Source organism: Alosa sapidissima, chromosome 6 (genome assembly GCF_018492685.1).
Source record: "Alosa sapidissima isolate fAloSap1 chromosome 6, fAloSap1.pri, whole genome shotgun sequence".
NCBI lineage: Eukaryota > Metazoa > Chordata > Actinopteri > Clupeiformes > Clupeidae > Alosa > Alosa sapidissima.
The window spans coordinates 33,868,111-33,884,152 of NC_055962.1; the positions used below are offsets into that span (position 1 = coordinate 33,868,111).

General features: G+C 45.2%; 1 protein-coding gene across 1 annotated transcript; it reads right to left on the reverse strand.

Moving 5' to 3' along the window:
- Window positions 1-606: 606 nt before the first annotated feature.
- On the reverse strand, window positions 607-15,385 carry fbxo25 (F-box protein 25). The gene is made up of 8 exons (XM_042095773.1): window positions 15,259-15,385; window positions 14,654-14,791; window positions 6,311-6,414; window positions 5,715-5,764; window positions 5,208-5,300; window positions 4,702-4,795; window positions 1,085-1,269; window positions 607-846 (listed from the first exon to the last, which is right to left on the reverse strand). The coding sequence occupies exons 2-8, from the start codon at window positions 14,782-14,784 to the stop codon at window positions 622-624; spliced, it is 882 nt and encodes a 293-aa protein (XP_041951707.1). The 5' UTR covers window positions 14,785-14,791; window positions 15,259-15,385; the 3' UTR covers window positions 607-621.
- Window positions 15,386-16,042: the final 657 nt, after the last annotated feature.

Consider the following 16,042-nt stretch of genomic DNA (forward strand, 5'->3'; position numbering starts at 1 on the left):
ACCACTTTAGTAATGCCTGGAGTACAGCCAGTGTTGGAATTAGAGGTTGTTGCCTTTGTGAGTTTTGCTTTGCTGCTGATGCAAGACTTCTTAATTTATTACGGATGACCAAATGAAACGGCAGCACTGACTTCTCATGATCTCATGAGAACCATCACTATTGTGACACAGATATTGATCCCTGTCACACACCAGAGAAGCCATATGTGGGGAAAAGGCTTGGATCATCATTTAAACACACACACACACACACACACACACACACACACACACACACACACAAGTACAAATACACACACACAAGCACAAATACACACACACATCCATGCACACACAAACACAAGCAAGCACAAGCACAAGCACACGCCCACACCCACACTCAAATAGAATTGTGTTCTGACATTCTGAACACCTCATTCATACCTTGTGTTAACAACAGACAGTTGTATCCTTACAATGGGCTGGTTTTCTATACATGGATTAATCCTAGTCCTGCACTACAAAAGAAAACTTCAATAGAGATTTCCTCTGGACAAAAAAAGCGATCAGTCCAGGACTATGGTTAATCCATGCATGGGAAACCGGCTGAAAATGCTGCGATTCCTACTCCTGCTGCGATTCCTACCACACACGCCCACACACACACACTGCTGCGATTCCTACCTGTTTCTCAGCGAAGTGAAACTGGCACAGCTTCTTCCACAGATGCCGGTCCTCACTGAGCACGCGCAGAGTGGGTGTGGCCTGGCCCAGGTTGATAATGTCAGAGGCATCTGAGAATTTGTACAGGATGTTGTTCTGCATGTGTAGCGGGAGGTCACTGAGGGTCATCCCATTGGTCAGTTGCTAGAAAGACAGAACATAGAACGTAATGTTAGCTGTTATAGGTCTGTTATAAGTCATTCTTCACATAGACCAAGATGACTGCTCTCATACAGTTAACTAAATACATGCATGAATTAAATGTACAAATATGTACACAAACACAAGTAAAGGTGGATAGATTTAAACATACAGTAGTTTAACGGACAGACAGAAGGACAAACACAGATGGGTAGTACAGTGTAGAGGAACCCTGTGGTACCTTTGGGATTTGCAGGCTGTTGAGCTGCTGTTGCCATGTGAGAATGGTCTCCAGGCGACAGACCCAGATGTTGATGTTCCCCACCAACACCGACTTGCCCACCTCCCTGATGAGCGTGCACAGCGTGGAGCTGAGGTCCTGCAGCAGGTCCTTAATCAGCCGCGGGTTCTGCTGGTCGTCCAGCACTGTGCCCGATCAAAAAAAAAAGAAAAAAAAACTGCCTTCATTCCCTTCCCATTTGAGTCAGCTAAACTGTGCAGCAACTTTGCTGTCAAGCAATAAGGTCTTAAAATAGGGCCATCATAAAAAAGCAAGCAACAAACAGGCGATAGAGAAGTCGAGCTGATTTCTAGCCTGACTGGACTTTTTTGGCTTCCCACTGCATGTCCACAAATACCCAGTCAGAGATAAGTGGGGTGTGTCATTACTGGTGGCTTTGAGTTTCATGGTTTGATGGTTTTAAGCTTCCTGGGTTTTTGACTTGTTGCTGGCTCATGTTTTAAAAGGATCCAGACAAATACATCTAGTATCAGTCAGAGATATGGTTGTTTGAATATACAGTACATTCTGTTTTTAAATACAACCCCAAAACAGAAAAAGTTGGGACGTTGTGTAAAATCAGAAAACAGAATGTCATAATATATAAGTCTCGTAAACCCATAGACCATAGGACATAGACAACATATCAAATGTTGAAAATGAAAATTTATATGTATATGTTAATTTTGAATTTGATGCCAGCAACATGTTTCAAAAAAAGTTGGGACGGAAGCATGTTTACCACTCTGCTACTTCGCCTCTGCTGCTTTTCCTGAAATATTCAAGGTCGTCCCTGGAAAAGACATTGCCTGAATGGCAGTATATGTTGCTCAAAACCTGTATACATCATTGAGAATTGATTGTGCTTTGCCAGATGTGCAAGATGCCCATGCTGTAGGCACTAATGCTCCTCCACACCGTCATAGATGTTGGGTTTTGAACTGAGCACTAAAACAAGTTGGATAGGTTGAATACTTGAATAGGCCCTCTCCTCTTTAGCCCAGATGAGTCCATGATTTCCAAAAAGAATGGCAAACTTTGACTGGTCTAACCACAGGACCTTTTTCTATGTTACCTCAGTCCATTTTAAACAAGCTCAGGCCCTTTCTCTGGATTCTCTGAATGTTTTAATAATATTATGTCCTGTAGATGATGAACTCCCTAAATAGGTCACAATTTCATGTTAAGAGGCATTAAAATGACATTGTTTCATCATTTGTGTACAAAGGTTTACACAGAGTGATGAATACCCCTACATCTTTCCTTCTAAGAGACCCTGCCTCTCTGGGATGCTCTTTTTCATACCCAATCATGTTGGCAGTTGCCCTAATTAGTTGTGAAACATTCTTCCTTTTGTTTGTTATCATTACACAAATGTTCCAGCAGTTTGTTACCCCGCTCCCAACTTTTTTTGAATCATGTTGCTGGTATCAAATTCAAAATTAACATATATTTTCCATAAAATAGTCAAATTTGTCATTTTCAACATTTGATAAGTTGTCTGTGTCCTTTTTGCAACCAAATATAAGTATAAGAGATTTGCAGATTATTACTTTCTGTTTTTATTCACAATTTACACATTTCACATGTCCCAAAATGTTCTGTTTTGGGGTTGTATGCATATTCTGAGGTCTCACTCACACACATTCAGAGTTCTAAAGAGACGGCAAAGGACAGTGAGGGTGAAATGTTAATGATCACATACGAAACCCTCTCACCCGATTGGAATGAAGGCATGAATGAGATTGGCCGAGACGGGTCCGCCACTTTTATCCGCCCAGTATTCAGAACCCAGCAATCACATAAGAGACAGACCATAATAATACTTTGGGGTCTGAGGCCACTGTGGCCTGAAGCTCACTCTGGCCCGGGGCCAGCGGCATGGTGAAGACAGAGGAACCAATGGCATGGTCAGGCCTGACCCCGAGAACCTCACTAATTACACAATCACTTCTCACGTCAGAGGGGAGGAGAAAGAGTGGGGAAGACAGGGACGAAGAGAGGAAGAAAAGAGTGAGATAGACAGAGGAAGAGAAGAAGACAGAAAAAAAAGAGTGAGAGAGAGAGGGAGTAAGAGAAGACAGAAAGAAAAGAGATCTACAGAGAAAAGAAGACGGAGCAAACATGAAGGAAGGAAGGGAGGACCCACAAGCCCTGAATGCAAACGCACATGTACTCTAACAGACACTATACAGATTGGATGTAGATAAAGGCAGTCTATAGAGAGATACGAGCACAGAGAGATGAGAGAGTGGGGGAGAGAGAGGAGGAGAGGAGAGGGAGATAGCAGTAGCCTGATTGGGGGGAGGGAGAGGGAGATAGCAGTAGCCTGGCTGGAGGGAAGGAGGAGAGGAGAGGGGGATATCAGTCGCCTGATTGGGGGGAGGAAGAGGGAGATAGCAGTAGCCTGGCTGGAGGGAAGGAGGAGAGGAGAGGGAGATAGCAGTAGCCTGATTGGAGGGAGGGAGAGGGAGATAGCAGTAGCCTGATTGGGGGGAGGGAGAGGGAGATAGCAGTAGCCTGATTGGAGGGAGGGAGAGGGAGATAGCAGTAGCCTGATTGGAGGGAGGGAGAGGGAGATAGCAGTAGCCTGGCTGGAGGGAAGGAGGAGAGGAGAGGGGGATATCAGACGCCTGGTTGGAGGGAGGGAGAGGGAGATAGCAGTAGCCTGGCTGGAGGGAAGGAGGAGAGGAGAGGGGGATAGCAGTAGCCTGGCTGGAATGCTGTGGTGTGGAGGCTGGTTGACGTCGCCTGGTGGGTTTCATCACTGGGAAGGGGGCCAGCAGTCGTGCCTGTGGGTTCAGCCGGGTCCACCCCTCCCCTAAGCCCCCGCAAAGACGCCTCAATCATGGGCATGCCGTCAGACCAGAGGTGCCTAGGGATTAATGCTGCTCCGCCACCGGCCAACGACAACACTCCTCCGGCTACAGTCCCCCGGCTGCCGTCATCGCTCTAATCTGCTTTCTCTCCATCTCTCCCTCCCTCCATCCATCTATCTCTCTTTCTATCCATCTCTCCCTCCCTCCATCCATCTATCTCTCTTTCTATCCATCTCTCCCTCCCTCCATCCATCTATCTCTCTTTCTCTCCATCTCTCCCTCCCTCCATCTATCTCTCTTTCTATCCATCTCTCCCTCCCTCCATCCATCTATCTCTCTTTCTATCCATCTCTCCCTCCCTCCATCCATCTCTCTCTCTTTCTATCCATCTCTCCCTCCCTCCATCCATCTATCTCTCTTTCTCTCCATCTCTCCCTCCCTCCATCCATCTATCTCTCTTTCTCTCCATCTCTCCCTCCCTCCATCCATCTATCTCTCTTTCTATCCATCTCTCCCTCCCTCCATCCATCCATCTATCTCTCTTTCTATCCATCTCTCCCTCTCTCTTAGATACTCCGTCGATTCTCTTCTATGCCTTTTCTGGAAGGCTACTGTGTTTGCAAACACCTGACTGCACCAGAAGTATTTATTGGCCTTTTACATTATCATCCACACCCTTGTTGTTATCAAACATCATAATAGTGCTAGTGTGTGTGCGGCGTCATCAGGAATGTCACTGATGCCAGCGAGGGATCTTACCTTTGTTGATGATCTTCTCCAGCACATTGAAGTAGTTCTTCTGTGCTGCACCACTCAGGGACGTTAGCTGGGAACGAGCTATCAGTTGCAGGAGCTGTGTGAGAGAGAGAGAGAGAGAGAGAGAAAGAAAGAGAGAGAGAGAGAGAGAGAGAGAGAGAGAGAGAGAGAGAGAGAGAGAGAGAGAGAGAGAGAGAGAGAGAGAGAAAGACAGATACTGTTTTATGATTCTATGTTATTTTATGGTCTGATGTTTTCTAAACGTATATGCTGTATGCTTTGGCAACACTTTCTTTGTGAATGGTCATGCCACTAAAGCTAAAACAGAGAGAGAAAGAGAGAGAGATTTAACAGTTAATGCTCCTCTCTAATAGATTCTAGTGAAACACACGACTTGTGTGTTTCGTCAGAGACATAGTTCACATCATTTCTCAGATTGATAGAGAGGAAGCAGGCAAGCCACAGAGGAAGAGGAGGTAGAGTAATTATGTGCGCTCCATCATGGCTACCTTCACCACATAGTTGAAGCGTCGCACGTCCTGGATGGCGCTGGAGAAATCTAACCGATTGAAGGCCTCTCCCAGCGTACAGTAGCCATGTCTCTATAGGAACCAGAGGCAAAACAAACGGAGCAATTATCCTCGGAGAGAAGGAGAGAGAGGCCGAAAGCACAACAAGTGGTGAGGGGAACAAAATAGCCAGTGGTTATGGCAATCATTCTAATCATGTCCGAGCAGAATGAAATGACCCTTTCGGAGAAATCAACCCTCCCTCGCTGAACCAGAACAACATAATACTACTCCTCTAGCTATCGCAGAAACCAGCCCTCCCTTTCTGGATTAGAACAGCATAATACTCCACTCCACATAAAACTCCTATCGCAGAAACCCAGTGACCTCTACAGATTGCACTCTCAAGCCAAGGCCATGACAAACTACAGCCGCCAATGGCGCACACACACACACACACACACACACACACAAGTGATTCTAGGAACAGGATGTTCCTCAACTCACCTCTCTGGTACTCTCCTTCTGCACATAGATCCACTTTTCCTGGTAGAAAACTGTGCAAGCATGAGAGAAAGACAAAAGGAGAGAGAAAATGAGAGACAGAAAGAAAGAGAAAAAGAGACAGACAGACAAAGAAAGGAAGTGTGAGAGACAGACAGACAGAGAGAGGGAGAGAGAGAGAGAGAGATAGACAGACAGAGGGAGAGAGAGAGAGAGAGCGCGACAGACAGACAGAGAGAGGGAGAGAGAGAGAGAGAGAGAGATAGACAGACAGAGGGAGAGAGAGAGAGAGAGCGCGACAGACAGACAGAGAGAGGGAGGGAGAGAGAGAGCGACAGACAGACAGACAGCGAGAGAGGGAGGGAGGGAGAGAGAAAAGAGGAGAAATATGATCAATAATATGCTTCCAGACCACAGCCACACCACAAAAAAATAAACAGCCAGAGCCAGCTGTTTATTAAAGTGTGTGTTTGCTCCCTGGGCAGCCTGGCCTCTCTGCCCGAGAGCTGAGGCCTCTGGCCCGGGGGAGACGCCACGGAAATCCCCTCCGAGGCACACAGACATGATGGGAAGGGCACGATTGCCAAAAGCACACTTACACTGCGTCTTTGTGTTGTTGTTGACAAAGTCCTTCTTCCTTTTCTTGGCAACGACTTCACAGACGTTTCCCACGTACATGTTTTCTTTGTTTTCATCACACAGCCTGATGGAGAGATAGGAGAGAGAGAGAGAGAGAGAGAGAGAGAGAGAGAGAGAGAGAGAGGATGAAAAGAGAGAGACAATGTGTCAGACATGATAAAGAAAACATAAAAAAACAACTCACACTCACGCTCACACACACACACACTTTAATAACAACTCAGCTCAAACACTGAAGTGTTCAGTTATTGATTACAATATAATAATATAAACTGTAATTATGTGGTGATGGCCCATCACTGCATCCCCCATTATTCTCAGTGTTTGGGTCTTCAGCGGTGGAATGCTATTGGTCTGTCCCAGCCAGCCCAACATGAGATGGTAAATATTACTCAAAGTTGAATCATACGGCTTGTCTTTCTTATAGCGGCAGTCTGTGTCATGAGACCTGTGAGAGAACAGCAGTCACACGGCATGCAGTCTGTAGGAGGCTATTTTTACTGGGCTGTTCTTGCATGAGCGTTTCTGTGTGTATGTGAGTCTTTCACAAGTCATCAAAGTGTCTGCTGGTACTCCTGAGCTGGTGTGCACATGTGTATGTATGCATGCATTCATGTCTGTCTGTGTGTGTGTGTGTGTGTGTGTGTGTGTGTGTGTGTGTGTGTGTGTGTGAAGAGGGTATAAGGGGGTTTGGGCCAGCAGGTAGAGCATTAGCTGAATTAGATTATGTAACCCAGTGAGGTCACAGCTCTGAAGTGTGTGTGACTGTTTATGTGTGTGTGTGGGTATGTGTGACAGACCCATGCAGGAGTGTTTCATATGGAACAGAGAAGTTAATTTACAGCTGACCAAATCTGACCTTGCAGCACACCAACACATCGCCACTCACAAGACCAAGGCATCACACCCAACACACATGAAGCTATCTCTGTCTCAGAGAGGGCAAAACTGGGAACTGAGGACCGTCACGTCCAGCCGACGGCTGCATCTGACCCAGAGTGGCCTACCCTTCGCAAAACCTCTCATGAAGCTCGGAAACACAACAGCACGTTCTAATGAGCTCACCTTTCCTCATTCTGACCAGCACATGCTGAGTCAAGGACAGGAAATGAAGTCATTAAATATATTTAAACATGCAATATATGTACATGGAAGGGAATATCATTTTGTCTCAGTGTGACAAAATATGGACATTAGTTGAGTAGTGGTTCCACTTGAATGAAATTATTTTAGCAAAAAGGGGACCCTATTTCCTAAATGTCTTTGACTTAAATGGAACATAAATCTACTGGGATGAATGCATCTGACAGATGGAGACAGTGTTTAGGCATGTTGGACCACATGTGCAAACCAGGATTAAGCTCACTCACAAGTTAAATTCTGACCGCAGTTTGCTGATGCCTTTGATCAGAACACAGTTAAAACAAGGCAGCACGGAGTAGCGTGGGTGAAACAGCCTGTGGTTGGTTATGGATGCTGCGCTTGGCCCTCTCTCTGTCTGCGCTTGGGGATGGGGATTTGTAGACTAGGCCCTACCAGCTGGCATCACTGGGTGCACTGGAAGACTTATGACTCATGAAGGATTCTAGAACCAAACCAAAAACCCTGATCTCCATCTAGTCACACTCCTCCCATTGACACCAAGCAGGCAGTTTTCAGGGCCGGCTGGCACGGCACTGGAGCCTGAGACTGAAGATTAGGGGGAGGGATTTTTTCCCAAATTTAGCAGTTTGAAGGTGGGGGGGGATTATGCTGCTTTTCACATCCATGAAAGAAGACATTTTGTACCCATCAATATACTTGAAAAAATATGACTGCATCAGTGCATCAGCCTATGTCTGTGAGTGCATGTGTGTGTGTGTGTATGTGTGTGTGTGTGTGTGTGTGTGTGTGTGTGTTTCTGTGTCAATGTGTGAGTGTGGGTCCGTGTGGGTGTGTTCCAGCGGGCTCTTGAGATGTGAGCATGACAAGTGCTTATTAGACATAATTAGTAGTTCAAAAGTTGCTACAGTGAGGTGGAACCTCATTCTCCATCTTCTGAGCATGATTTTCTAGTTGGTCCTCCTTCAGGGGCCTAGTCAGCCAGACACACATAGCCGTGGCTCGTCTCAGAGAAATGTGTCTCTCAGCGTGAAAATAGATGATCTGAACATTACAGGTCTACAGTGTTTCTATCTCTCATTCTCTCGCTCTCTCTCTCACTCTCATACAGACAGACAGAGAGAAGGGGGGTAGGAACACACACACACACACAGATACAGAGACACACACACAGATACAGAGACACACACACACACACACACACACACACACACACACACACACACACAGAGACACACACACACACACACACACACACACACACACATACACACACACACACACACACACACCACACACTGCTGCTGCTGATGCCTCCACTGTGGAATGCAATAAGAGTGCGTTTGCCGGTGGGATCTAGGAGGTGATTCCCCAGACTAAATAAAAGCAGGTGGGCGTCTCACTGCAGTTCCACTAAAGCCACACATCATCACTCTCTCCCCAGCACAACAGCAAAAGACCAGACACCGTCTACTGCATCCACACAGAGGAATCAGTCAAACACACACACACACACATGGGGGGGGGGGGGAGAGAAAGAGAGAGATTCAACATTCCTATCTGTCTGGCCTTTGGGCTCTATTCAACATTTAATGGATTCACTGCATGCTTTTGAAATGACTGGATGTCAGGGCGCCAGGTAAGAAAATACGGTCCCATCCTTCTTCAAACAAATCTTTCCCAATTAAGGAGGTGAACTTGAGATCCCATCTCTCACCTGACTGGCTGTAATTTAAAGCTGAGGCCCACCGCAGCCACCAGCAAAATGACTGCTGTTTTTTCCCTGTCATACCATTGTTTTTCCCAGTAAGCAGAAGATGTTAGAAGATGTGGCTCACTGGATTGGGATGGCTAAAATGAAAACAGCTCTAAATGTATGCACGACTACTCCAGTACAAGCCGCAGTGCAGGACAATAAACAATACACATCTTAAGGAGTTTTCACAGAGTTAAATACTGTAGCTGTCTAATTTACACTTCAAGGCTGCCACCTTTCAACGTTGTGCAGGCAAACCACTGACGCTTCACAAAAGATGAGGACAGAAAAGCAGCAGCATAACATTTCATTCTGAGAACATGTCCTGGGCATCAGGACAAATCATCTGTATATTTGTTCTATTCCTACACAGGATGCCAGGCCAGACAAAGTATATGTAAAGCAAGCAGCCCACACCTCCGAGCCTGCTCACCACTCACACCAATTTGTCCGTGGGGGAGCAACAAACGTGTCATCTAGATATTCTGGACCTCTTTTCAGTGAGCCACAAACAGCAGTGTGTAGGCTCAGCTGCCTGCTTTCTACCAGCCATTGAGAGACACGGCGTGAGGTCATCCAGCCACACAAGACGTGCGAGGGCACGACCTGATGGGCTTTTGTTTTGCATATGCGAGGGCACGACCTGATTGCTCATTGCTCATGATGTAACCCACAATGGGACTGGCATGATGTCATTGCCACTGTGGTTACTGGCACACCACAAGAAGGTATTGTGTTAGAATAATAGAGTTAATAATTGTCAGTGTTGCCATCATTGGAGCCATAACAACAAGAGAAAGTTCACTTACTTTTTTTAAAAATGTGGACCATTGACCAAAAATGTCAACAACTGCAAATAATATATTGTAAATATACATACAGTGCATCATAAATAAAACAGAACATTCTTGTGTTTTGGCATGAGGTCCATTGCAATGGGGAATATACTCTGACCTAAGCAAAAGCACAAGAAGGCCTACGTCCCTTGTTGCTTAGAGGCACCTTTGTGATGGCCTAGTTGGCAAGGAAATGAAGCAGACAAGCTGAATTGAATCTGAACAACAAAACCACGATCTCTGAACACACAAAGAACTCCAGAGAGGCCAGCAGCATACCACTGTAAGCCTCTTTAGAAGACCATGTGCGGTGGGACTCAGGGTGGCCAGTGAATTCGGAGCTTCCGCATTTGTTTGAGTTTGGGGGGGGCGGGGGGGGGACAACATCAGTCGACACATCTCATTTCGACAGATGGGAAATTCCAGGGTGCTTTATTAAAGGGAAGAATAAATAAATAATGAGGGGGGGGGGGGGTAAATTGAAACATATGAGACGCAACCCAGTTAGTGATGAGGGCAGATAAGGGCACTGCCTGACATCCGAGAGGCGACAGGAGGGCAGAGAGAGAAGAGAGAGAAAGAGGGATAGAAGAAAAGAGGGGGAAAGTGAAAGGATAAGAGAGAGAGAGAGAGAGAGAGAGAGAGAGAGAGAGAGAGAGAGAGAGAGAGAGAGAGAGACCAATTTCACTATTCTATTAACCTACTTTTTCTTCTCTCTATTATTTACATCATCATCTTATTGTTTTTTATTAGTATAATTATTATAAATTTCTCCTATTTTGATTATTCCATGTTTTATTTAGTTTGTTTGTTCTTAATGCTTTGGTAATATTGTAACTTGAACAGTCATGCCAATAAAGCACAATGAATTGAATTTAATTGAATTGAGAGAGAGTGAGTTAGTGTTAGCTGAAATATGACAGATGACAGTTTCAGTGTCAGCTGAAAGTATTTGTGAATGTGTGTGTGTGTGTGTGTGTCATCTAGATAGATAGATAGATAGATACTTTATTATCTGCAGTCATTAACACTTTTCTATTGGTGTATAGTGTACTGTCTATGCTCTCAATTGCATGTGTGTATGTCTGTGTTTATGTGTGCCTCTCTCTCATAGATATATCTTCTCTATATCTTCAGGATTCTGAGCTTTCTCTTTGCATTCTCTCTCTCTCTCTGTCACTCACACACACACACACACACACACACACACACACACCTCATACCTCATACCTGCATCTCAATCATCTCTTACTCCCCCTCCCTCTTCTCAAGTTCACGCACCTAGCTCCCGTGAGGTTTTTTTTTCTCCATTCAACCACACAGCTTTTCAGTCTCCGTGGCCGGTTTCCATGACGCCACGGCAAAAGGCAGACAGTAATTATGGGGTGGATTCTGCCCTCACACCCCTTAGAGTTGAACAAAAAAGGAAGCAATTCTGGCGAGAGGAAAAGCACTTTTCAGCTCTTCAGTCCTTCGACCATAGGGCAGAGGGTCAAAAGTGTATGTGTGTTTGTTTGTGTTTTGTTATCAGACTGACCTGGTTTCTCTGAAGATATGGTTCACCTCCCCTTTTTCTCCTGCATCACTGACTCTAAAATAACTTCCTGTCCCCTCACCCACAAACTTCCTGTTCCACAACCCTACTGACCAGCACTTCCTGGTCAGGCCACTGCCATTGCTTTGTACTCCTCACTCTCTGTCAGACAACCTTACACAAACTTAAATATCATCTCCACGCTGTCTGTCAGTTGTGTGATTACAACAAAGTAAGCTAACCTTTAGAACCTGCAGTGCTTCTCATGGACATATCCATCCCATATGCATTAGTTTAAGGAAGCACTCTGGAATTTTCCATCCCTGGCGGAATGATATGTGTCGACGGAACCCTACATCCATCATTTTTATCCTCCATGTTGTCTGTTCTCATTCCCTTACGATTCCATCCACTTTTTCCAATTCTTCCTCTCTTCCGTCTCTCCTCTTGATCCCTCGCTCCTGACATCCCTATTCTCTTCCTCTCTTCCGTCTCTCCTCTTGATCCCTCGCTCCTGACATCCCTATTCTCTTCCTCTCTTCCGCCTCTCATCTTGATCCCTCGCTCCTGACATCCCTATTCCAATTCTTCCTCTCTTCCGCCTCTCCTCTTGATCCCTCGCTCCTGACATCCCTATTCTCTTCCTCTCTTCCGTCTCTCCTCTTGATCCCTCGCTCCTGACATCCCTATTCTCTTCCTCTCTTCCGCCTCTCATCTTGATCCCTCGCTCCTGACATCCCTATTCCAATTCTTCCTCTCTTCTGCCTCTCCTCTTGATCCCTCGCTCCTGACATCCCTATTCTCTTTCTTGCTCTTTTCCTCTCCACTGTTTCGGCCCTTTCCAAGCACAGGTGTTCTTCCTTAATGAGCATGACCCGGAGCAGGGGTTCTGACCCGTGGCGGGTTGGCTAAGATCACGGGCCTGAGTGCATACGACTTTCCTTGGGGGGGGGCGACTGGTTCTGCAAGAAAAGCCCATGTCAGCTTTTTCCAGCCAGTGTTACATCAGAACTGCTGTACCGAGACCGGAAGCCTGCGACTGAAATACCCCCCACTCCCCACAATGACATAATCCACACTGGCTGGCCTAATCCCGAGATGGACAGAAAAATCAGGTAGTTCAAACTGACGTTGCACAGCGGTAAATATGTTATAGCATCTTATCTCTCTGTATGGCAGTACAGCCGACAGCTTTAATACAGGGGGAAGAGGTGCACAGTCGCACTTTATTCACACAAACACACACACACATAAACACTGACAACTGCAAGTCTTGCTGCAAATGGCAGAAAATGAGACTGTCTCTCCGAATCTCCTGTGAGAGGCTGACTGCTCCAAGACTTTCCCATAATGATTCCCATCCCTATTTGTATTTGTGTATATCTCCTGAAGCCTTTTCAGGTAAAGAGACCAGGGGGTATTCCAAGTACGTGGTTTAGTGACAAACCTGGGTATTTTACCTCAGAGTAAGGGGTAAACCTCCTAATAGAAGAGCTGTATGGCTTCATTCTCCTAACAAAACAATGCCATAGGGCTCTTGTTGTAGGAGGTTTACCACTTACCCAGGTTTGTCACTAAACCACGTACTTGGAATACCCCCCAGGCAAGCAGAAATCAAATCCAGCTGCCGCCACTGCTCCTGGAAACCAGAAATCCACCCTCATGCCGCTTCAAAGGGATAAGACCTGCTGATCTCATCTCGCATTCAAACTGCCAATTACATGCAGTTATGTACCAGACCAAAGACTCTTCCAATAGCATAACGTCAGTAATTATACAGACGTTTAGCGCCCAAGGCACATTTACTGCACATGAACTTGATACAGCTATAATGCCATACAGGGGCAGGAGACTGTGATGGGCATAATCATCATGAGAGATGAGATTTGACCTGAGCCTGGCTGATCCCAAGTCAGCTCCCCTGTGGGTATTATGAGTCCACACGAGTTCCCATGACTACCGGGCTGACTGGCTCCTGTGTGCCACTGGTCAGACAATTATATAACATGATACAGAGCATGTGCAGGGGCAATGTCAACACAGACACACATGGTTCAGATGTGAGGCAATCATGTAATTCTGCCGATCCAGCAACCAAACTGATCAATCTGTTATTAGGCCTGTAGTATCACATGATCATGAGTACTGAGATAGAGAGAGAAAAAAAATAGACAGCAGCAAACCTACGTCATGCAAACAGTTGTGGGCCATTATTTATCACTGTGGCGTGGATGGTGCTGTGGTCACAGTGCTATGGAACATTGGATAGAGTACAAGTTCATACACAAGCTTGATGTCCATTCACCAATTATACCAGTGAAGGTTATCATCAATCGACACAAGCCAAGACTAATAGTGAAGCCTTTATTTGACAGCCTAACCTGTGTTTGCTCTTACGTCATCATTAAAGGTAAAATGATTAAATGATGCTCCAGGGCATCATAGGTTTTATAGGTTAATGAGGTTCGGTGTGAATTATTAACGCAGGAAGAGAACAGCTGTTTGTGTGTCAGATTATGCCGTCATTCACATTTTCCACAGGCTATGCTTAAACACACCTTTGTCACAGCATGACTATTTTAAACTCGCGTCAGATAATTCCTTGACATCTTGCTCCCTAGAAAGAACATCAAAGACACGATATATGCTGGTAGAATCAGTCATGTATGTCACTAATTACCTTTCACCTGTGAGGACAGTGCACTTCACCTGTGAAGAACGGGTAGCCAAATAGTTTGAGAGTAGGCTATGGCTGTTTTTTTACGGCTCGGGCGTTACAGCGCTACGGGTTTCTCTGAAACGAGTGTTAACTATTTGGGTGAGCTGTACTTTTAATGCCTTGGTCTGCTGGCTGTGACATGCAAGGAAAGGTCCTTGACAAGAACAGAACAGTAAAGCCTTTATTTGACAGCCTAACCTGTGTTTGCTCTTACGTCATCATTAAAGGTAAAATGATTAAATGATGCTCCAGGGCATCATAGGTTTTATAGGTTAATGAGGTTCGGTGTGAATTATTAACGCAGGAAGAGAACAGCTGTTTGTGTGTCAGATTATGGTAGTATGGAAGCCTACTCACTCTTCCAAGTCGAGCTCGTTATTGTTGTCATCTCCCAAATCGTGGCCGAAAAATTCGAAGCGTTTCCAGCCGTCTTCGGTCTTAATCCAGCTCCATCCCGGAGACCTCCAGTCCTGCCCCAAGAACGGCATTCTCCACCTGGTTATTCCAAAAATAAAACTGACAATAGATCTCTCACTCCATATGCCTCACATTGCGTTATTACAGCAAGAACATACTACGCAATTTTCGCACTGCCACGCCATATTTTGTCGATAAATTAAGGTTAATCAGGGATTGAACAAAGCATCTAAACATAAGGTCTAGCAGCTGAATGTTGAAAACCTGTCACGTTTTAATAACCAGTGAAACGTTGACTTCTATACAATGACGATAGTTAGATATGTTTATTTATTAAATGCGCTCTTGGTTGACACTGTGCACCACGGCGTTTTATTTATTAGGCTATTGGAGAAAATTCATCGTTATTTTCAATGTTACCTACGGACAAAAGTCCTTTCAAAGACAACGCCAACAACAAAGTGACTGAAAGAGAAACCACATTCAAACACAACATTAAGATATACAGATACGTTTTGGACCACACGTCAAAAGCGTAACCTTACCAGCAGCGAGTCCTTTGTTATAATAAAATTCAGTTTTGCTCAGAATATTGACGGAAGTAAACAGCCCGTAGAGTGGAATGTGAACCGCCTCTTAGTGTGCGGTGATTGGAGGATTTGTTTTTATTTATATTGTTGCTACCCGGAATTTCGTCGCTGATTGGTTGAAAGAGCTGCCGATCACAAAAGATTTGATCCGCTGTGTTTTGTCAGGGCTTCTTCTTACACGTGACAGAGGGGCTTGCACATGTTCTCGTGTTTTGGTTTGGCGTTGGGGGAGGGCGCTTCGAGTTACTAAGCAAGAGGTATGAATGTCTACTATTCATGTGAAGAATCATCGTATCTCTGGTGAATAGATCACCAACTAGTAGCCTAGGCTATAGCCGTAACAGGCTGACAATATAGCACAAGCGATCCTGTTGCTCAACAGGAAATTCCAATAATAATCTCCACATTCGAGGACAAATTCCCCATGTGTAATGTAATTTCATATTCATATTATTTCAAGCCTAACTTAAATTCAGTGTCTGTTGCCATATGGCTATCAGTGAAGAAGAAAACTAGAATTTACTTTTGTTTTACTTTCATGTCTTCACACGTGTTTAGGATAATGTTTTTGTTATGCATTTTGCCTTTGCACGCCACACTCCCTATCTGAGGAATTGCCGTCATTCACATTTTCCACAGGCTATGCTTAAACACACCTTTGTCACAGCATGACTATTTTAAACTCGCGTCAGATAATTCCTTGACATCTTGCTCCCTAGAAAGAACATCAAAGACACGA